This window comes from Coenobita brevimanus, chromosome 94 (genome assembly GCF_032717465.1).
Source record: "Coenobita brevimanus isolate Jiangsu-jjx chromosome 94, ASM3271746v2, whole genome shotgun sequence".
Taxonomy (NCBI): Eukaryota; Metazoa; Arthropoda; class Malacostraca; order Decapoda; family Coenobitidae; genus Coenobita; species Coenobita brevimanus.
In genome coordinates this window covers 27,356,513-27,380,512 of record NC_137047.1, presented here as the reverse complement: position 1 = coordinate 27,380,512, position 24,000 = coordinate 27,356,513, and the positions used below count along the sequence as shown (strand labels likewise).

Sequence of the window (24,000 nt, the reverse complement as noted above, 5' to 3'; positions counted from 1 at the left end):
ATGTAAAAGAGAAAACTGATTTTGTGTTTGCTCTTTCTGGGAAATACTACACTAGAACGTCATGTACTTGCTTGTAAATGTTGCCTTTGTATTTTAATTCTTGACGTTCACTTTATTGGAGACTTTGTGATCGGGAGGGCTTAATTACAGCCTTCGTCATTTCATCCTCTACTAAGGGACACTCTCAAAGTGGCTGTCGTAAACCGGTCTGGTAACAGCGGGAGTCAAATCAAAATTACGTCCTCATGTTGAAGGGGTTAAAGCTCTATAGGCCTCCCCTCCTCTGTATTATCTGCAGAAGGGCACTTGGTGTTCTGGTGGTCAGAAGGCCTCAGATATAATAAGGGATTTGCACAAGTTCGACTGTACGAGGTCGCCGGATTTTTTGTTTAAAGTCATATAATCGCTTACAGGAACGTAGGGTGGTCCCGCACGTATTAAATCATCTGGGCCACATTAGCATAGTCTCTGGTTCACCTTTACTTCGAAATGGCCAAGAAGGATTGCCAATTACCGTTTGGTACTTTGAACACTGCTGTGTGAATTTTACTGGCTATTATACTGTTGAGTGTGTGTGTGTGTGTGTGTGTGTGTGTGTGTGTGTGTGTGTGTGTGTGTGTTCCAGTGTCATTTATGCGCGTGGTGGTCTAGTGGTTAGATCACCCCAGTTGGAGTGACGGCCATGCATGAATTCGAATCCCAAGTGGTGGCTGGAGGTATTTCGATAATTTAATGACACCAAAGCGAGTTGGTTGGTCATCCGTCTTTAAATATACCGGAATACGATAGCCTTGCCTAAGGCCTCTGCACATCGATGGGGGTAAGGTGGGACTGGCTGTTACCGGAACTTCGAAAAAAACAGCTGAATTGATTTTTTTTTTTTTTTTGTTCCAGTGTGAGAAATACGTAGCTGCATATATTTCATGGAAGAATTATACCTACATTTGGAAAGGCTGTTTACGGGAGAGGTATATCAATGGAACGTAAACTCTGGAGTGTTCATAGAGGAATGGGAAGGAACGAAATGGATAAAGGACTAGATGAAATCAGAGAGAGGAATGGAATGGATAAGGGAACAGACGAAAACAGAAAGAAGAATGGGAAGGAACGGAATGAATGAGGGAACAAACGAAAACAAGGAGAGGAATGGGAAGGAGCGGAATGGACAAATGACCTGACGAAAACCTAAGGAGGAATGGGAAGGAGCAGAGTGGATAAAGGAACAGAAAAAGACAGAGTGAGGAATGGGAAGGAATGGAATGTATACGGGAACAGCTGAAAACAGAGAGGAATGGAAAGCAACGGAATAGATGGAGGACCAGACGAATGCAGAAGATATAATCAACAATTAAAAAAAATTAATATATGGATGTGTGTAGGTCACGTCCTTCTAGACAACGGCGATTCTGAAAATTTTCTCAGTATTTATGATTAAGCCATCATCCAAGAAATGGCACGTGTACTGTCATGCTCTTGCCATACCGAACTCTTTTGGTTGTCTGTTGCTCCCTTAACCTGAGTGCTTGCCCTCTGACTTCGTGTGCTAGCCTTATGATAATAAGTGGTAATAACTGGTCTTGAGAGTTAGCCCCTTGACCTTGAGTACCAGCCCTCTGAGCTTGAGCACTAGCCTCTTGACTCGTGATTTTGAGAGTTTATGCTTGGATAATATCTGTATATTGAATCCCCCCGTTATTTTTTTTTCTCGCATACCAGATGCTTTCTGACTGTGTGAGAATCTAGCAGCGTATCCTTCCTTCATACTCTGCGGCAGTACATGCAAACCGTTCCCGCTTTGTCGTACAGGGCCACAACATATAAATTTCTGGTGAGGAGAATCACAAGACACAAAGTTTTTTGTAACACTGCTTGGAACTTATCAAAACCCATGTCCGAATAAAACTCTGTTTCTCTATCTAGCTGTAGCCAGACGCCTGAATCTCGTAAGGGGTTGCCACAAACAAATCGTATCCATGTCGCCTTGTTCACCGCCATTTCGCAGTCCTCCTCCCAACCTACACCCCCTGTCTCATATACCTTCCCATTCCATCCCTCCACCTCATCCATGGCCTCCCATTCCCTCTCCCCCCCTCCACCTCACTCACATACAGTCTCCTCGTCAGGATCTCACTCTCCATCCTCTCCACATGGCCAAACCACCTTAGTGTATTTCTCCTAACGCTTTCTGTGACATTCACATCCACACCACAACGCTCCTTCATTTCCTCATTTGTCAGTATGTCTCCCCATGTAACCACGTGCTCCTCTCAAGGAACTCATTTCCACTGCTCTCACCCACGACTTGTGTCTAGTCCAAGCTCCTCTCCCTTGCGTTAGAGTGGGATTCCTAATACTGTCATGTAGAGACTTTTTTACATCCATGCTCATTTTCAATGAATCGGAAAGCTTTCTTCCCTGCTGTGCCGTTTCAAGCACTTCATCCTCCAAACTTCCATCCTTACTCATCACACTACCCAGGTACTTAAATGAACTCACATTTTCCATTTCCTCACTATCCAGTCTCACTGTGCATTCAGTGACTTCATTTTCCCCGAACACCACAACATTACTCTTCCCTCCATTCACCTTAGGATTTATCAACCTACTAAAATTTATTAACCTACTGTCACTGAGTCAACAACTTTTATTGCATAGACTGGGAATAACATCAGTATAATATTAATTTCCACAGTATTATGCCAGTGTTCAGGGCTTCACTTTCTTCACGTCAGGACCAGGCAAAAATTCTCTGAGAAACCCGTATATTCATTGAAAGAATATTATGTCAATATTCAGGGCGTCAATCTCTTCACATCGCCACATTAAAATTATCAGAGAATCATCTTTCCCTAGGACACAGGTACTGCGCCATGACTCAGATGATCTCCTTTACTTATTCTCCAGGTGGTTTACCGTGTTTGCCTAAATTTAATGAGCTACCTCATTTCTTAGTTTCACTACGTTAGTTTCTTATCTATATTTTCACTATACTTCCATGTCTTCATTCTTTCCTTTACTGTAATGTTTTCTTCACCGTACTAGGACTTCCCTACCTTCGCTGAGCCTTCTAGCCTTGTCATGACTCCCCTAGCTTCACACTGTTTCCCCACCTTCACTGTAATGCCTTATCACAGTACTACTAACTCTCCATTAAATATCATTAACATCACTAAGGTCCGAGCTTTCCTGCCCTCGAATCCATAAGATAATAATAAACAATGCCTTGAAAACTATGCACAAAATCTTACCTAAAGGAAAGGTGGCGGTGAAAATGGACGGAAAAAGAGAGGGACAGCATCTCTTCCCAAACGACGCTTTACTAACGCTCAGTCATATTATGAAAATATGTACGCAAACATGTATGAACCAAACTTGTGCAGCACGTCAGTACGTACAGAATCTCTCTCTCTCTCTCTCTCTCTCTCTCTCTCTCTCTCTCTCTCTCTCTCTCGTGACGAATTGCATTACGTAACAAGTTTCTTTCAAGAACTCCTCAGGAGGTCAATTCCCCCCCCCCCCCGCGACGAGGTTCGCCATGGATAACAGATGGACATCCAGGTCAACTGAGTGGTAACCTCGAAATGCAGTGAGAGGATGAGGCAGACGCAGAACAAGATGGCAGATGATATTCGGATATTCGGAGATTTGCTGGGACTGGACGAAACAAGCTATTAGCCAATAGGACAGGGTGAAGAAAAATGGGAGAGGCTATTGTCCTGCCGTGGACTAACTCAGGCTGATGATGATGATGACGATGGTGATGATGATGAACAGTTTCGACATGATGTGGACCCTCGTCAGCAGAGGAATGTTTTGTATCATATGGTTTTCTCCCAGTCTATTCCGCAGCCAGTACATCGGCACACCTGTACAACGTGGATGAATAAATCAGAGCTAATGAACCGCTTCGCCTGGCTAATGCTCACAGCTTGGGGGCCGGTCATTGGCTGATGGGTGGTTGCGTCATGAAGCCACTCCCCTCAGGAGGAAGAAAGAGGGACGGATCGGCAGTCTCTCACGCCACCTGGCTTGAGCAGGTGTCAGGCAGTCGTCTCTAGCTGCAGAGTTTAACATTTGCTGCGTCGCCTTTATCCGACACGAGAAAGCGTTTTATGTGACACTAGAGAGCGTAGGAAGTTCTTGAGTGGCGTTGAGGGGTTTTGGCGGGACAGCTTAATATTCCTAGCATTTTCTCTATGTGACATTAGGAGTCTTATTTTCCTTAGTTTAGGGGACATTCTAATAAATCTTCCATACCACATTATTCCTGCATATGCCACGGTAATATCTCTTGTATCTTATTTATGTAGTCATGGTTGGTAACGAAAAGATACCGGTATAAATAACATAAAAGAGAAAACTTAGGTGTAATATTCAAGTCGCTAGGAACGAGGTGCTAGAATGCCTCCTAGTCTCACGAGAAGACGGTCTTAGGAAGCGCAGAAAGATCATTATGTGGTACTGAGGACAATATTGGCGGAACAGTTTAACATTCATAGCGTCTCCTCCTCGCCCTTCCCCATCTGACTCTTGCTCTTTTATCTCCCACGTTGTGCCTCTTCTTCCTCACCTTCCTACTGACTCCATCACCTCTGCCTATTCCTCCTTCCACCTGACTCCCCCTAATCCTTCCTTCACCTCCGTGTAACTAGAAACTGCGAGAATTAGGTTGAGAGGCGTGGAGGAGTTTCAATGAACAGTCAAGCACTCACAGCCTCTTTCTGTGAGACACTGGAGAGCGCAGGAAAGTCGGGCGAGTGGTGTTGAGGACAGTTTTGGCGGGACGCAGCCCACCCGCTAGCTATATAAAGGACGCGAGGGCACAGCAGTGGGCCAGTACCACGCAAGTCGTGTCCTAGCTGCGAGTTGTGAGGAGCCACGCTGTAGGTTCACTGTACACCCGCTTCCAGTATTTTACTAGCGTCGTACTGACAGTCACGTATATCACGACACCGCTGAGTAAACAATCAAGTGACGCTCAGTAAGCCAAGCGGTCTCACTTGCACATCGAATAGTAACTTTTATATTATCTTAACTACTATCAGACGATTTTTACTCAGGAAGGGTCTCTAGTAGTGAAGGGGTTAATCAAGACGATATATAATCCCTCCAGTACGAAACGTCTCTCCTAATTAAAAACCCCTGAAAGTAGCAAGAGTAATATAAAAAGCACATCAACGCATTGCAGAGATTAAAGCCAAGAAAGCTTACCGAGATTTGAAACGTCGGACACAGACTTTCCTATTTGAAGCTTTGCGCACCGAGGTATGGGTAAGATGAAGGACATGAGGGAATACGTAGGCACTGACGAGTTCACGAAGATTTCCACCTGGCGCGCCGTGGCTGCCGAGGCTGTGGGCACGCTGATTCTGGTGGTGGTGGGCTGCGGGTCGTGTCTATCCGGATGGAAGGACGGATATGCCCCCTCCGTCGTCCAGATCGCCTTCGCCTTTGGGATCGCCGTCGCTTCTGTGGCTCAGGTATGATTTAACAAACTAATATCTGTCTATCTATCTATTGCCAGAGACTTAATCCCGCAAGGGGTGACCACAAATAAATTAATCGCCTCTACCACGCCCTGTCCTCTGCCATTTCATTGCCCTCCCTCCAGTTCATACACCCCCTCACTTATCTTTCCACTCCATCCCTCCATTTCATCCTTGGTCTCCCCTTCCTCCTTTTCCCCTGCAGCTCACTCACATGCACTCTTCTAGTCAGCCTGTCATTTTCCATCCTTTTCACATGGTCAAACCACCTCAAACTTACAAATATTTTTTGCTTTAATATTTTCGCCATCGAAGAATTTTGCTTTCCATTCAACTTTTTCATCACTGCGTAACTTTGTTTCCCCTTTTCTTCTTCTTTCTCAGTTCACCCTCGGACATTCCTTACTTTTTGTTTTGTCCACTGTGTAATTTTCTTTCCCCTTTTCACCAATTCATTCTCATCTTTGTCTGTGTGTTTCTCATATTTCTGTCTTATCAACACCACTGACTGTGATGGTGCATTCTTCATACTGAATTCTTGCTACCGCCAGGGGATTTTATACAGCTGAGGAAAAATTCTTATTAAGGAGGGATGTTTTTCTGTTCGTGTTGATTATTTACTCTGGCTCCAATGAATCACTCAGCCAACAAAAAAAAAAAATAAATAAATAAAAAAAATAAAAAAAATAAATCTTGCGCTGCCTGGGACACAGCACTACAGTTGTCCCGACCATCAGAGGGTTGATGGTCACAACATAAATTCTTAGACTCGTATGACTCACTCTCAGCCGAAAAAAAAAAAAAAATGGCACAGCGTTACCTGGAATTGAATACCAACTTAGAGCCTGCCCATATCTAACGACTAACTAATTTAATCAGCTTAGGAGCCCCACCCCTTCTGGCTGAGGGGTTAATGAAGCTACTACTAACCCCTCGATTTCGAAAAGGGGAAAGCTGTCGTAGTAAAGGGGTTAGTGTACTGCGATGACCTATTTTTTCATCATCATCTTCCTACTTCCTGGCAATTTTAGTCAGATTATCATTGTTATTATTATTTTGAAGCAGAGGGATCAGAGCCTTCATTTACCTCACCCACAATACACATCCTTCCCAAGCTTAATTAAATCATCTGGAGGCAGCAAGAATCAGACGTACTTATAATTCCAGATGGCAGACGATTTTATTCAGCTAGGAGCCTGATTTACTACCGTCACTAGCAACTCTTCTTAAATAATCGGGATAACGCTAGAATTCAACTCAAGATGGCGTCAGACGATTTTATTCAGCTGACTGGGTCATACGGGACTGAGTGATAATATTCGTGTGTGTGTGTGTGTGTGTGTGTGTGTGTGTGTGTGTGTGTGCTCCCAGTCTTCATTAATTTCCTCTCAGTGTGGGTTACACTGATTATCCATTGTCTTTTTTTATTCAGGTCATTATTCAGACCATTGTTCGAACCTTTAATGTTTCATACCGTTTCGTCTCGGTTCATAGCGTCACGTAACCTGATCGTCCGTTCTTTGTCTGTGTTATTTGTTGTTCTGATTTCTGTTCAAACTTTTAACAGTGTTTCATTTTGTTTCGTCACATTTCAGCTCTTGTCTGTGTACTGATCGTGTTACTTTTCTGTCTAACTCGAATTCCTTTTTTCGTGTGATGGTATTCGTGAAAAACTTTAATCGTGAGTTTCAGTTCAAGTCTTTGTTTTCCGAATGCTTTATCTCCTTTATCGTTATTGACATTTATCATTGTTATTGTTACTGGTGTCACTTGTTATTTACCCCAGCGTCTATCTCTCTCTCTCTCTCTCTCTCTCTCTCTCTCTCTCTCTCTCTCTCTCTTTGGGTTTAATTTCCCACGACATCTGTTGGATTTCATCTTGGCTCTGATGTGTGTGTGTGTGTGTGTGTGTGTGTGTGTGTGTGTGTGTGTGTGTGTGTGTGTGTGTGTGTGAGAAAGAGAGAGAGAGAGAGAGAGAGAGAGAGAGAGAAACTTGCGCGCACAGATGAGTCAACTCGTGTGTGTGTGTGTGTGTGTGTGTGTGTGTGTGTGTAATTAAGCAGTGTAAGTGCGCGTGCGAGAGTGAAATATACACGTGTGCGTGTGTGAGTATGTGTGCGTGTATGAGTATGTGTGCGCGTGTAAATATGTGCAGGTGTGTGAGTGTGGGCAGGTGTGCGGACATCTGTGGCCTCCATCACTTGTGCTGCACTCACACCTTCCTCCGGTTCTGACACGCATTCCTACTGATTTGAAGATCCCGTGGCACCACTAGCTTAGCGACTGAGTCTGCGTCTTGATGTCTTTCTCAGTAAAATATAAGGTAACACTAAAAGGAATATGGCGTAAGACTCAAATCACAACGGAAGAGGTCCTACGTAAGTCTCCCAAAGCAAAAAGAAAACGGGGTTCTTTTAAATTTTGCCCGTTGATAATACTCGTAGAAATTACGTTGATGGTTATATATAAGGAGCAAACAAGAGACAATTCAAATGTACCATGGGAAATAAATCGCTATGGAAGAGGTGTTACGAAGCCTGCCACGCCATAAAATATAGGGGTCTGTACAGCGAAATCTATAAATGCTAAGCGAGCCCTTCACTCTAGCTCGGCCTCAGACCCATTATGGCTTCTTTCGTCTTTATTTTTATTTTCGACGATTTTATTCAGCCCCAGAGAGACTTTTTGCCCTGGAGGGATTAGATACAGGCTTCATTAACCCCTCCAGTACATATGATCTTTCCTCAGCTGAATAAAATCGTCTGGAGGCAGAAAACTACACATACAAAAGACCACCGGATACATAGTCGTACTTGAAGTGACTGGAGATTTCGTAACTATTTTTCTTTTGCGATTTGATCTGGACTGTACACCTTATTATCCCCGTCTATGTTGTTAATGGAAACTGTCTCCAATAAATAATACAGCTCAATTAACCGCAAGAAAAAGTTTTAAAATAGAAAGTAAACGGCTAATAAAGAAGTGCTACGAAGCGTCCTACGTCACTTAGAATACGGCCCTCAATCCAGTGACCCCCCCCTCTCCCTCTCTCTCTCTCTCCAATTTACTCAAACTGTCAATTATTTAACTACTTTATTCACCTATCGTAGTGAAGGGGTTACTTAAGGATATACCGCATTAACCCCTTCCATTTTGATTGACATAAAAGCAGACGTTCTCAAGAGTGGGCACGTTGCAATAAGCTTCGTAAATCAGGCTACCACACGATGATCCTGTCCAGCTGAGGGGAATTGTACGAGTGAAAAGAGTTGAATACTGTTTAGCTTAATATCTGGGCTGCCAGAATGTCCTCATCTGAACAAAATGGTGAAGGAAATGCTGACTCCACATCCCACATTAAGACAAAGGCTGAATGGATAGTGGTGGGAACTTGGGACGAGAGGATGTGGGCAATCTTCTTCTATTTTTTGACTCTTGGACGATTACAATATTTGGCCTGTATTCCTTAAGATTATTTTTTACGCTTTTCCGGTGTTACTCATAGTTTTAACCTTCAGCTTCGTGACTCATTTTATTATATTTTTTGTTATTTGCGACGATTTTACTCTGCTAAGGAGAGATATGGTGTAGGAAAGAGATTTGTGAAGAATACAGTTACGCCTCTCAGTTCGAAAAGTGTATCCGTAAGTGCGTAAAATAGTAAGATCCCGAACTCCCTTCTACCTCATACAATGCCAAGTATAGTCAGACTGGAGGGTGGATTTGACTAGTAACCAAGGAGACTCATTCCCACCTAGTACCTAAGGCTCTTCGAATTTCATGCAATTACCGCTTAGTATACAAGTTGCAGGAATGGCCCAGTTCCGTCACATGAAGACACACCTACTACAATGCATAATGGTATTGGGGAAAGTGCAGTCATAACCCAGTTCTATCTCCCCACCAAGTAACCCAAGTATGGCGTAAAATATCCGCAGACTTTTTGCACAGCCACACCCACACCCACATGTACGCGCAGACACACACACACACACACACACACACACACACACACACACACACAATCCTATAATGGTGACACCTACCCGAACACCTGACGATCCGAAAAAAAGATAAAAGAACCAGAGCATCGATGATTGTAGGCTCGCGTGACGCCGCCTCAATAACAGAGCAGGGAAATACAATAAACACTAAGGCCATGTTTCATTAAGGAGGATGGCTACACTCTGTCTTATATATTTTTATTTGATTGTTTTGGATATTTAACTGTTCGAGAAAATAATAAAATATCATCTGGCTGGACGGGTTTCCAGGAAAACAAAAGCGTAAAAAAGCGACACTTAATACCTGAGATCCGATGGCGTCTCTCTCTCTCTCTCTCTCTCTCTCTCTCTCATGCTATTTTTAGACATATTCAGCTTAGAAGAAACTTTGCGAGCTGTAAAACTCATATATAGCCTTCTTAACCCTGCTCAGGTAGATGTCGGTGAATGTTGCATAGCAGGCAGACGTAGGTCTCTCAGACCCAAAAATAAAAAAATTCAGGGAAAATGTTTATGGTTCCTTTATTCCAATACCGAAAATAGAGTAACAGTTAATGTTTCCGCAACAAAAACATGTAAAAAAATGAACTGTTCTTTTTCTTTAATATTTATAACAAATTTGTGAAAAAAGTATAAAAAACAGTAAATAAATTTTGCCCATCTATGAGAAAATTAAAAAAATTCTGAATGGTTGCTTGAGTGGTGTCAAAGCTTGGTATGTGATGGTGCTTCATGGTGTGAAGAGGGGCTGCCAGACACTGCATTCATATCTGCAATCAGGGAGAACAAAATATCTCACACACCTCAGGTAGACGTGGGTCTCACATACCCAACTTGTACTCACATACCCTTATACTGCACTGCGAAACCGGAGAGAGAGCTTGATGTAATTCCCTCACCCCTTGCATGGATACACAAAGTTAGGAAGCTACTGAGAAGACCAGGGCTCCGAGGAATTTAGAAGTTAATGACCTAGAAAATGGGACATGGGGAGTGGGTCTCTCAGACCCACCTCTACCTGAGCAGGGTTAAACCCCTTCCATACAAGAGGCCTTCCATGGATGAAGAAAATAGTGTGGAAATAAAGAAAAATGTTAAGGCGTCACCGCATCAAGTGAGATGACCAGCACTTTCTGTACTCGTGTGACCCGGGGCAAATGGTGCGTATAACAGGTCCAAAGTCAAGGCCACAGGTCACGACTGGATGTTAACCCTTTCATGATCGGGTCAACTCTAGTATTCTATTCCTGTTCACTCCAGACGATTTTACTTGAGAGAGAGAGAGAGAGAGAGGAGGGGTGAGAAGGAAGAATGGAGGTGGGAGGGCGGCAGGGGTTACTAGGTGAACTTAATAATGAGTGGAAATGCTTCTTCAAAATCACATTCTCTCTCTCTCTCTCTCTCTCTCTCTGTAATGACATAAAACAAGGAACGCTCTGAGGCAAACTGATCACACGACTACAAACATACATACATTCATACATACTGTACATGCATACATACACACGTACTCTACAGAAACACACATATACATGCGTACAGTACATCCACATACACATTATACCGTAAACACATATATACACCGCTTCCCCCCACACGCTTATCATGAAGTTTACACAGCGTAGTTTTCACACACACACACACACACACACACACACACACACACACACACACACACACACACACACACACACACACACAAAACTGCTCTGCAACTGGATCTTATTGTACGTTTATACATACCATTCCCTAGTAGGCCTAACAGAAGAGAAACATTCCCTGGCTATTCAATTAAGCGTCCCCCGGTCCTTTCATTATCACCGCCAGTAACACCGTAAGGCCGCACTCCACTGATACGGGAGATAAGAGCCAGCCAATATAGAGATGTATAAAAGGCGGGATAAGAGGTGTGTTGGAGCAGCCGTTGACAAGTCGCTAGCCTTCAGATCTGTTCCTCTCTTGTTTAAGAGAGATTCTGTGGTTCGGTTCTATAAGTCTGTTGTTTTCCTTTACTGATATTACACCTGATAAACTGCTTCCTGGACATTGTTACGCCGTTTCCTGGACACCTTTAAACTGTTTCTTGGACATCTTTAAACAGCTTCCTGGACACTGTTAAACCATTTCCCGGACACCGTTGAATCGTTTCCCGGACACTCACATAACCCTACGGAACGGAGAACCAGAGATCCAGCAAGTCCACCCACTGATGAAGTTAATGTTTACTGGACAATACAACAGCACCATTCCGGAACACCGATACTTCCACTTGCTGATGCGACTCGAAACGACGCATTAGAAAAAAAAAAAAATCCTAGCAAACGGCCTGATAAAAAAAAAAAAAGCTAAAAGGAAAAACCAGGTGGATAGTACTTCACAGACATTCCCCACGACTACAACACGCAACCGTCGCTTTACAAGGCCAGGTCCCTATTTCCGTCGTAGGAATAAAGGAGGAATAAGAAGATAAAGATGGGTAAACTGAAGACGACGCAGGAGATGCTTGGGGTGGCAGAACTGAAGCAACTGAACTTTTGGAAGGCTGTGTTCGCCGAGCTGCTGGGCACACTCATCATCGTGTACCTGGTTACTACCGTCTGTATCACGAGTGGTTTGGCTATCATGGAACCCACCATCACTCAGATCTCCTTCACTATAGGCCTAGGCGTGGCTTCTGTGGTGCAGGTAAGCGCATGGAATGAAAGGTGACGGAAGAGAAAATATGAGATTAATGGAACACGGGACAGGAAAAATGGTGAGGGAAGAGAGAGGATGAGACTTAAGAGGCACATGATACCAAAAGGGAGAGAAAGAAAAAAAAAGATGGGGGAGGAGAGAATATTAGAATAAACATTCACTCATTTATTCAACATCTATTTCAGTGTTGCCCCATGAGAAGCGTAGGAGCCCGGGGTTAGGGAAGTTGGTCCTGACATTTAAGATGAGAGTGACCTGCCTCACTCATCCGTGAGAGACATTAAGTACGCAATAAATCCCAACCATCACTTGGATATAAACCTGCGCCGGCTCAATCAGATTGGAACGCCTTAATTACCTACTAAACCACCAGGTGCCATAATTTGGTAAATGGTTTCCTGGTGTACAGGAAACCATTTGGCTTGTCACTCAGTGTAGACTCACCTGTAGACAGAAGGAAGAGGAAAGAATGAAGGAAAGAAAGACAAGAGGAAGGAAGGAAAGAAGGACGGGAAGAGAGAAAAGGGTAGGCACCCGAGAGCAGCACTACATCAAGTGAGTGGATGGTGAGCGTCCCCACCTACCACTAGAATAAAAAGACACTGACTATAAAAAAGGGAGATGAATAAAAATGTGAGAAGAAATAATATGAAATGCAAGAGACAAGGGATATAAAAACGCGAGAAGAATTACAAGATGGGAGATGGAGAGAATATGAGATTAGAGACTGAGGATATAAAAGGTGGAAGAAAAGAAAACGTGAGGGAGGAGTAAAACTGATCATGTATGACAGAACATATAAAAGAGACGAACAGAAAGGTAAGGGAAAAGAGAAACTTAGAATACGACAGAAAAAAAAAAAAAGAGAAGAATGAGAGAAGAGATAAGGGAGGAGAGAATCAGAGAATATGTTAGACGATAATAAATTAATAAATAGGAGAAAAATACGATATCAGGCGCGGAAAGAGAGAGATTGAGAATAGAGGAAAAGGAAGATATAATACGGATTTTACAAAGAGGACGAGTAAGAGAAGAGGAGATGTAAGAGAAACGGAGAATATGAGACACAGAAGATACGAATGACAAAAAATGTTATGCAAGTAGCGTATATGGAAACGGGATACGCGCCTTTCGTAAGTCCGACATGCCCTCGAGGTCAGGCTGAGAGAGAGAGAGAGAGAGAGGAAAGAGAGATAGATAGATAGATAGATAGAGAGAGAGAGAGACAGACAGACAGACAGACAGACAGAGAGAAACACCGCTCTGAAAGAGTACAAAATATGGAAAAAAGTGAAAACCAAAGAAAAATGTAGGGAAACAGCGACAGGTGAACCGGGCAAAGCGTTCGTCCTGGTGAGAATTTGTTAATGTGGGGTTGTGCTGTGGATGGCCTTGGGGGGACGCCAACCTTTCATTTCCATAATCGTTTCAATTCTATAGCTTCTTATTCATTTACTCTTCTCGCTCCTCCAGTTCTTTCTCCCTCCACCTGATACTGGCCTCCGCAGTCTTTTTCTTTCTTCTTCCTTCCTATCTCCATTATTTTACTGATATTAACATTTTCCTATCCATAGGTTTCCCTTCATTCCCTGGTTTTCGCTCTTTCCTTCTTTCTTCCGTCACTTACTATCACACAGTTTTTCCATCCTTATCTGTTCCTCATACTAACTAATTTTCTTATTTCCCGTTGCTTCCTTATTTCTTCTACTTTGCGTCTTTCCATCCCTTAACATCCTTTTTTTTTTTTTTATTCCGATCCTGGTCATACTCTTATCAGCTTGTTTCCTGAGGCTCAAACAATCATTATACGTTTCAATATACCTTCACATGTCACCACTTCGGCGTCAATACCCACCGTCCATACTGAATACATTCCAGGACTGTCAAACTCCGAACTGGCGTAATGGTATGAGCGGAGGTGTTTTTCTGTCCTGTCTCTGGGTCATGTGAAAGATCCCTTGAGGTGTGTTATAAGGGACAATCAAATTATTAAATCGCTTCCTATCCCAGCTACGGACGGAACTCGCGACCTTGGAGAGTTCTTATGGTGAAGGTGTTTGTGAAGAAAAGTAGTGAAGGTGTGTGTAGAGTAATAACGGTGTGTGTAGAATCCTGGTGGTGTGTGCAGGGAAGATTAGTGAAGGTGTGGGTAGAAAACAGTAGTGAAGGTGTCTGTGAAGAGGAGTAGTGAAGATATAAGGATTGTGTACAGTAGTGAAGGTGTGTGTAGAGTTGTGATGGTGTGTGCAGTGAAGAGTCGTGAAGGTGTGGGTAAGGAAAATGAGTGAAGTTGTGTGTAAAGAAGAAGAGTTCTGAAAGGGTGCAAGTGTGTGCATAAACTAACAGTGAAGGAGTATGTAAACAACAGTGAGGATGTGTTTACAGGCTAGAAGGGAAACTGAATGTGTATGTAAAGATGATTAGTGAAAGTATGGTGTGTGTAATGCCGCTTGTGAAAAGTGACTGGTGAAGCTGAGTGTGTAAGACGAGTAGTAGAAGTGAAGATGTGTGTTGAGATGAGTAGTGAAGGTGGGTGGGTATGTAGTGAAGGTGGGTGGGTGCGTAGTGAAGGTCAGGAAGTGTGTAGTGTTGGTCAGGGTGTGTGAAGTGAATGTCAGTGTGTATGTAATGGAGGTCAGGGTGTGTGCAGTGAAGACAGGGTGTATGTAGTGAAGGTCAGGGTGTATGTAGTGAAGGTCAGGGTGTGTGTAGTGAAGATCAGCGTGTATGTAGTGAAGGTCAGCGTGTATGTAGTGAAGACAGGGTGTATGTAATGAAGGTCAGGGTGCATGTAGTGAAGGTCAGGGTGTGTGTAGTGAAGGTCAGCGTGTATGTAGTGAAGGTCAGGGTGTGTGTAGTGAAGGTCAGCGTGTATGTAGTGAAGGAGAGGGTGAAGGTGAAACAGAGACGCCCGGAGCAACAGTGTGGGACGGGACCTTTGTTGACGGCAAAAAAAAAATATGTTGAGAAGAATCACGTCAGTCGTCTTACAGTCAGTGGTGAGAATTTGACACACACACACACACACACACACACACACACACACACACACACACACACACACACACAGCTATTCCACATTCCACCCCAGTGCATGACAGAGGTGGTGAGTGGCCTTAGAACCGGTATGCAATGCCTCTCTCCCAGATTTCCCCACAACACGAATTCGTTCACTTTCGTATGTCAAACAGCAATCACCTGCATCAGTCGCTTTCCATCTAATTTTCGTTCAATTACGTTTTGTCGGGAAAGAATCAGTTGCCTTAGTTGCTCCTGAGTCTTTCATTAGGATTGGTGTACTAGAGCGCTTCCTGTCTGCTGAAATGAAGTTATGAAGATCTCAGCATCATTTAGAGAATTAAGCTATACTCTGTTCACTTTAACCTGGCCTGAGATTGCTGTTACCTCATCCTGAATACTGAGATTAAAGCTCGAATGTGATGCTAATCACAAAGAAGTGCTATGGAAATGAGTCGCAATATGGTCTTGTGTATCACTGAGCAACGGAGAATCAACTGCAAAGCGACGGAAATCTCGGCTATGTTATGGCGAACGAAATACAGTAGATATTATTATGTAAAAAAAAAAAAAATCAAGCCTGTATACCCCTCCCCTCCCCCCTTATGTACCCGGGTTCTCATGACCAAAAACAGAATCACTTTAACAGACCGAGCCAGTGTTCAGTACGGTATGATTAAACGAATTTCATTACAACAGATTTTACTGATCTTACATGGAACCCACCAACATTCCATAAAAACACCCCTGCTAATACCACCACACCAGTCCTGAATGAGACAGCGTTTCTTTATCGGATATTAAGGACAGTGGGTATTAGTGCCGAACGATGTGTGAAAGTGTATGGCAAGTAGGAGGTCTGCAGTGTCTCAGGGAACACACACACACACACACACACACACACACACACACACACACACACACACACGCACGAAAAGTGAACGGTATCCACACACTGTTTCACTGCCAGAAGCCTATCACCACCAGCATTAAATGAAGAAAACAAAGCTGGAATCTATATCTTAACTATCCTCAGAATATCTCGATGTCGACTAATCCGAACGCCATACCTGTGTGTGTGTGTGTGTGTGTGTGTGTGTGTGGCTTTGAGTCATCTGAGAGAAAAAAACAGAAACAAGCAAACAATCAACTCGTACTCACAAGAACAGCCTTCCTGCTTTTTCGGGCCGGTCGGATTTTAAATTTAATTCTTTCGCTCTACACCCACATACCACTTGTAAGTCACGTTTTTTGCCTAAATGACCATCGCTTTTGTATATGCTATACTTAATCTCCGAGAATATGACCGATTAAAACGTATTTATATATCACGTTCACATCACTGAGTCATCACCACACCTCACATTTATGGTGTTACGTCTCACCTTCAGTAATCTAGTCAGCTCCCTCACATGTCACAGTCATCCAGTCACCATACCCAAAATTATTCATTTAAGTGGTTAGAGAAGTGATCTGCCCTTCCAAAGGTCTCGAGTTCGATCCTTTACTAGGGCAGAGTAAAATTTGATTACCTGAATTAAGATAAACAGACTTTACAGGTCCTCCACAAGACCCACATACAAGTCATTACCCCCCACCTAGGTCAACCATATCAGCCCTAAGCGAAACAGTCATAGCTTGAATTCGGTACAGATGGTGGATTTTAGTGCTGAAGTGATGGCATGTGAAGGTGTGGCAAGTAGGATAATTTCTGGATTAGAGAGAAAGTTATGTAATGTCTACACCTTGGATCGGACACATATAAAAAATAAAGACGAATATCCACACCTCACACTCATCCAATCACCACCTTTACAATCACAACTCAGCCATGTCGGGCCTCGTCCCACAATCACACTCAGTCACCATTCACGGCTTAGCGAGTGACTATCAGGTGGTGGGGCTTAACCAGTCAAGCTCCAGTCAGTCTCGGCGATCCCCTGATAACTGGTAGCTGATACCCGGAGTTAATAATTGAGTTCAGGGGCAGATTTATGGCCGGAGGGGACTAGGTGTGGCCTTCGGGGCTCTAATGACACTGGGTAAGAAATGGGAGCGGAAGGTTAAGACGTAGGCTGTTGTGCGTGGAGGAAATAAACTTGATTGTACTCTGTTCTCTTTAATTGGCGTAAAATTGCCATCTCTCCATCGTGAATGCTCGGGTTGTAGCAAGACATTAACAACAGAACACGGTATGGAACACGTTCTATGGAAAGGATAGTGACCCGTGGTATTGTCCTATTCTGGCAATGAGCTAAGGGTAAAAAAACTGCAAAATGACGAAAACCTGCGCCTAGTTTAAATAAATGAACAATTGTCCTATATAGTCGGGACAACTATTTTTTATTCCAGCTAACGTTTGGTGATTCTATTTAGCTGAGAGTGAGTCACAGTAGCCTAAGAGTGGTAATATACAAACACAATTTCTATTAGGCGCCTGGAACGCACTCGCAGCTGTATTAAATCGTCTGCCTTTAGCTGGTATTCAATACCTGAGTTGCATGAGCATGAAAGGGGTGAAGGAAGCGGTATCAACACTTTCAGGCTCCTATAACTCAGCTAAATTTAACTGTCTGGCTTTAGATGGAATAGATTACTGGCGTTGTCTCGACCATGGGGGAGTTCATGACAGTGGTATCACTCAGGCTCGTATGACTCTCTGCTGAAAGAAATCGTCAGACGTTAACTGGAATAGAATACTAGAGTTTTTTCAACCATGAGACGGTCACCTTTATCATCTCAGCGGAATAAGGTCGTCTTGAGTTACTGCGAGTGATAATAAGCCTACTAAATGATTCACAGTTACTGGAATGGTAGAGAATACAGCTGATCCCATACACCTCCTCTAGGTGCAGGGGCCCGAGGCTAGGCTACTGTAGTCCAGAACTTTAAGGATAGCCTACCTCCGCTGGTGAGATTACGTGATCGAAAAACCTCTAGGCACTTAATGGGGTTTGAACCTACAGTATGAAGACCGCCAATCCGACTGAAGCATCCTAATCACTAAACCACCAAGCGCTAATATACAGCATTATATATATATATATATATATATATATATATATATATATATATATATATATATATATATATATATATATATAAACAGAACTAGTATGCAAAAAGTTGGTGAAGTGAGTATTTGAAGAACATATAATTTCCTTCAGCCAAACATCAGTTTCAATGCCACACCCATAGGGAGGGATGGAGGAGGGGCGGTCAAACCCGTTGTGCCCCTGCCTCACTCGCTCACCAAGTCACTCTGCGTTGTACCGTTTTGAAGGATGTGATTCAGGCGTTATGGTAATTCACCGGGTCGGTCAGGATCACTTGATGGTCGTCATCGTCAGCTTTTACCCTCCCGGAAGGGGGCTGAGAGCTCATATAGTCCGATCTAAGGGCAAGGCTGTGACCTTCACACACGCACACACCCGTCCCCTTGCTCAAGGGGGACAGTAATCATCCACTTCGTCAGTGAAACTTTTCACAACCTGAGCGAGGCGCGAACTCCCGTCCACCAGTTGGCAAGTGGGAACGTTACCACTACACCAGCGAGCGGTGTGTGTGTGTGTGTGTGTGTGTGTGTGTGTGTGTGTGTGTGTGTGTGTGTGTGTGTGTGTGTGTGTGTGTGTGTGTGTGTGTGTGTGTGTGTGTGTGTGTTGAGGGGTAAAAGGTAATGGTGGTGAGTCTGGGGAGCGACTGAGCAGATTGTAATGTGGGGTGTGTATAAGACGCATGTGGTTACTTTGGTGTCCATGTGGTCGACAGCGTGCCTGCGTCGTGCCACAATAGTCGTAAACATGATACAGTGAGGCAGATCACAGCAGTGGATAGTTAACTGTTCTGGGACGGCCTGTGAGTCAGAAGGGTGTTATTTAAGTGCTTAACCAGAAACACTTATTTCCCCTTAGAGTACTGCAGGTTTGGGGGCGGCTTTCAGATGCGCCCTCTGTCTAGTTAAATTTCTGCTGCCCTCAGACGTTTTGTTTTAGATCTGGAGAGACGTTTCTTTCTGGAGGGGTTAAACGAAGCCTTGATAAATTCCTGTCATATTAGAGTTCAATAAAATAGTTGAAAATTGCATGGTGGCATCTGGAATAAAAAGAAAAAAAAATGGACTAATCACTTCACTCCGATGGCGTATTTTGTTCTATTACTGCGAACACCAGACGGTTTTATTTACCTTTGATTAGACTTTTCGATCTGAAGGAGTAAGATATAGCCTTCATTAACCCTGCCTGTCCTGAGTTGAATAAAATCGTCTGGTGATAAAATGAATTAAATAAAAGCCATGGTGTTGAGGGGACTAAGAATAAAATATGCGGAAGACTTTCAAGGAAGTGGGGGCAGGATGTTGTTACGTTCCTGGTTTGGGTTATCCTCTCCGTTGCCCTGGACACACTTCACACTGCATTCACGCTTAACCCAGGCCTTTTTATTCGGCTGGAGGAATTTTTAGAAGCCCTATGGTTAATCGAGGTTTTCAGCTCTGTGACTACCAGAAATTTCTCAGGCTGAACTTAACTATCTTGTGGTGGCCTGAACAAAGTAATGCGTCCTTTGTGTGTGTGTGTGTGTGTGTGTTTGTGTGTGTGTGTGTGTGTGTGTGTGTGTGTGTGTGTGTGTGTGTGTGTGTGTGTGTGTGTGTGTGTGTGTGTGTGAGAAAGAGAGAGATGGTGGCAGTGGCAGTAGTAGTGGTAGCAGATGTAACTCCAGGGTCATCTAAAATGTGAACCCAGCAGACTGTAGACTGGAGTTGTCCACCTCCTGCAGTCCACATCTCTCTTTAGGGGGATAGGGAGAAAGCTGAGGGACATTTCCATAACCATGCAGTGGAGCCACATGGTTATATCAGTGCCACCACATGAAGGCGTCCCTATCCAGAAATTGAGAGATAAAACTATGTAACGTATGAGCTTGCCAAGGATTTCAGAGCACTCAAATTCACGAACACACCTTACCATCATTTCCCTCTCATAATTCAGATTTGCTTTTGGTAGGACGAACAAGCGCAGGGAGGGTTATTCAGTTTTCTTTCCTTCTCCTTCCTGCAAATAACAAATCTTGGTTCCATACCTCCCGCCAAGATTTGTTTCATAGGAAGGACAAAGGACGGATTTGCTGACCTTTCCATGTATCTTTTTCTTTCTTCCTGCAAATAACAATTCTTAGTTTCATTATAATTTCTCGCCAAGGTTTGTTTTGTAGGAAAGACAAGGAAATGCTAGTGCTGAATCTTTCCATATTTTTCTCCCTCCAAAACGAAATCTAGAGTTACGAGGAGGAAGTGACGGTAAGTTTGTGAATCCAAAGCTTATTGCAGCAGACACAATACGTTTTTATCATTTTGCATCTGGAAGCCGTATTTATAAATCCTATTAGCTTAAGTGGTGAATAAAATTGCTGATAAATACGTTTGCCTTCACTCATACAACCAAACTAGAGTGAAAATTAAAGTGAAAAATGAATACAAAAAACAAAACTAAACGATCTGTCATGATAGTCAGCTGTTATTTTGACGTGTGTCGTATAAACTGTTTAGGATTCTTTATAGATATGAACGCAGCCCCCCCCCCTCTCTCTCTCACATTCACTCTCTCTCTCTCTCTCTCTCTCTCTCTCTCTCTCTCTCTTTTTTTTTTTTTTTTTACCACATCGCTTTCCAATTGTGTCCTTCTCCCCCACTATATTTTCCCATTGTTTATCTTCTACTTCCTCATCATTAGAGCCTGGATTATGCCACAAACGCCTTAAGTGACTTTTTATGCCCTTGGGGGTTATTTACCAAGATAATGCCCCCCTTTCTGTGATACGGTGCCTAGTCTGTCTTTTTTTTCGAGGCCGTATTTTGCTATTAATGCTTTAAGTGCCCTTCTCTTGCTTTTTTTTTTCTTCTTTTTAGTTACATTGCCAAGATAACACCTTTTTCATGACACAGGAGGCAGAGTTTATCACATCATAATAATGAAAACATATATATACGGTAGTATTAATGTGCAACCAGGAAAGTATACAGAAATTTTGACATACATATCATTATAATTTTTCTTTGGCCATTTTGATTTTCTAGTGGGCACCTTGATTTTATAACTTTTAACACCATTTTAATAATAAAGATACAGTACACCTCCTGCTTTTTGCCATTCTTTTGCTTTTGTTACGCCTTTTCTCGCGCCAGTTCATGGCTATTTGGTGCCTGAACATCTGGGCTCTACTCATCCTATTCCCTTCCTTTTCTCTTCCATGGGGACCCGGTGGTACAATGGTTAACATATCCAGCCCGCAACTGGGAAAACACGACGTTGATCCCCACGCCGGTCATAGTACTGGGCCAAGTTTGTTTCCCTTACATTTCCTGCTCATCAAGGAGTACAGTTTGGGACCTGACTGTAATTTTCACTGGTGCGTGTCTTATTCTAGGTGACAACTTTGACTTAGTAAAAATTAACAGTCTGCCTTAATGACCCTTGTTCAGTCGATAGCCATTAATTCTACGCCTGCTTCTATCCAGTGTTGTTACATTTGCGCTCACGATGCGAGAACAAGTATTGTTTTGTGTGTGTGTGTGTGTGTGTGTGTGTGTGTGTGTGTGTGTGTGTGTGTGTGTGTGTGTAAATAAATTAACACAGTTTTTATCCGATTTTAGCTAAATTTGGTGATGAGGTAGAGGGACAGCCAAGACGTAGACATACCGTACATATACTGTATATATATATATATATATATATATATATATATATATATATATATATATATTAGTGTATATATTTTAGAACAATTGGTCAAAGATCAAGGGGGAAAAAATCTAAGCTCAGAAGAAAATTTTTTTATCTGACAGACCAAACTCAGTGGATGGGACGAGGGAAATACCAGAACGAAGGGGTTCAATTTCGAGAACAATCAACGGTCAAGGTCACAGTACTTTGTCAAAGTTGATCCCATGTGTCTGTGTGGAAAAAAGTAAATACAACATTTTTTACCTGATTTAGACGCAATCTGGTTAAAGAGCTGAGCATCAGCCGTGGGGATGACCACTGGTTTTTTAGAATACAAGTCAAAGTCACATGGAAAAGTGAACTTAAAGGTTTTAAATATGATTTACATCAAACTCTGTGGAAGTTTTCTGCGTAAAGCAAAGATAAAGGGATCTGAGTTTGAGAGTCAGTCATAGGTCAAGGTCACATGGCTGGGTCAAATATCAAGAACACTGGACAAAGTCAAATGAAACTATTTTTTATCTTATTTGGATAAGTCTTAGTGGAGGTGTTATGGGTCAGGCAATAATTAAGTAATTCGGTTTTTAGAGCAATCAATCGAAGGTTAAGGTCACAGGACAAATTCAAATGTTCCGCCCTTAGACCAACTGGTGAGTGCGGGTGTTACACTCGCTGAGTGCTCCTTTTTGTTTCTTACTTTAATTGCTCCCAACGTTCTGGGACGTATTCCCGTCAGCTTAGCAGACTTTCTAGCATCACTTCCTTAACGATTTATTGCCTGTGTTACATCTTGGTAAAGTCTCGTACAGTACAGTATTTATGGCTTTTTAAATTCGGCATATAACATATAAATAAAGGAGTATATTACCGTACCGGATATAGAGACAAACTGGTGAGAAAGATATGCAAAGGACGGGACCCTCCTGAATCTCTTCAACAAGACAACTTATATTTCATTATTTTCTTGGTAATGCCAGACGATTTAGGTAAGCGTTAGACCACTGATGGTGATAGGTCAGAATACAATCTCCATAAATCCCTTCACAACCTGCCGTCTTCCCCAAGTTGACTAAAATCGCGTGGAAACAGGACAATAAAATATGAAAATACATCAGATTGAAAGCGTTAACTGACGGAATACAACTCTCAATCTCATTCCTCTTCTTTGTTCTTTTTCTCTGGTACGCCCCGTATTGCCCGCCATAAACTTTTTTGAAATCCATATTCTGCTGCTGTTTTCCTTCTCTATTTACTTTATCTTTTCTCCCCCATGCTCCTTCCCCCTGTTATTGCTTCTTTTATTTATCTTCCTCACTCTCTTCCTTTTCTTTCTGTTTCCTCTTCTCTCCTTCGTCTCCTGCTGTTGTTTTCCTTACCCTATGCCCTTTAGCTACCTTCCTCTATTTTTCCTCCCCTGCCCAACCCTTCCCCCTCCCTCATGATTTTTCCTTTGTGTATAAAAGTGGAGAGGGTACACAATTACTCACTTCCTATACAGTATTGAAGGTCGTGCTGTGACGGTGTGTATCGTTCCTACACCACCACTACAATCACCACCACCACCACCACAATTGGCAACACTAACATATCACCACCACCATCATCCCAACCACCACTACCAATAACAATACCAACACCATCGCCGCCATGGTCAACACACACACACACACACACACACACACACACACACACACACACACACACACACACACACACACACACACACACACAAACACCTTCCATCATGTGACAAAGGCCATCACGTTATTCAGCCTTTAAGACAATGTGTCGTATTCTGCTTGTGTCTGAAGGCCTTCTAGAACCTCTTACTACCTCCTCCTAAGCGGTTTGTTGTGCAGAATAATACACTTTCGTATACGTTATTTATGTCTTTCTAATATCCACATAGTCTGCATCGGTATACTAGAACGTTAACCCCTTCCATCCGAGGCCCTACCTTTGTTATATTCTTGCTATCGATGCTGGACAGGGACGCCTTCATGTGGTGGCACCGATATAGAGGGCAGTGAGGATGCCTGGATATACAAACGTCCCTCAACTCCCTCCCTATCCCCTCAA

At 43.0% G+C, this 24,000-nt stretch overlaps 1 protein-coding gene across 3 annotated transcripts in view; it reads left to right on the top strand.

Annotated features, from left to right (window-relative positions):
- The first annotated feature begins 4,023 nt into the window (after nucleotides 1-4,023).
- The window catches only part of LOC145412912 (aquaporin AQPAe.a-like), a 115,981-nt gene continuing 96,004 nt past the window's right edge, over nucleotides 4,024-24,000 (top strand). Inside the window, exons 1-2 of one of the 3 annotated variants that reach the window (XM_080282708.1) lie at nucleotides 4,024-4,039; nucleotides 5,189-5,480. In XM_080282708.1, coding sequence (XP_080138834.1) covers nucleotides 5,268-5,480 — 213 coding nt within the window. In that variant the 5' untranslated portion in view covers nucleotides 4,024-4,039; nucleotides 5,189-5,267. Of the gene's footprint in view, nucleotides 4,040-4,078; nucleotides 4,130-4,469; nucleotides 5,481-24,000 lie in introns of those variants that run through there. The other 2 variants (XM_080282709.1, XM_080282706.1) reach the window with 2 other exon arrangements.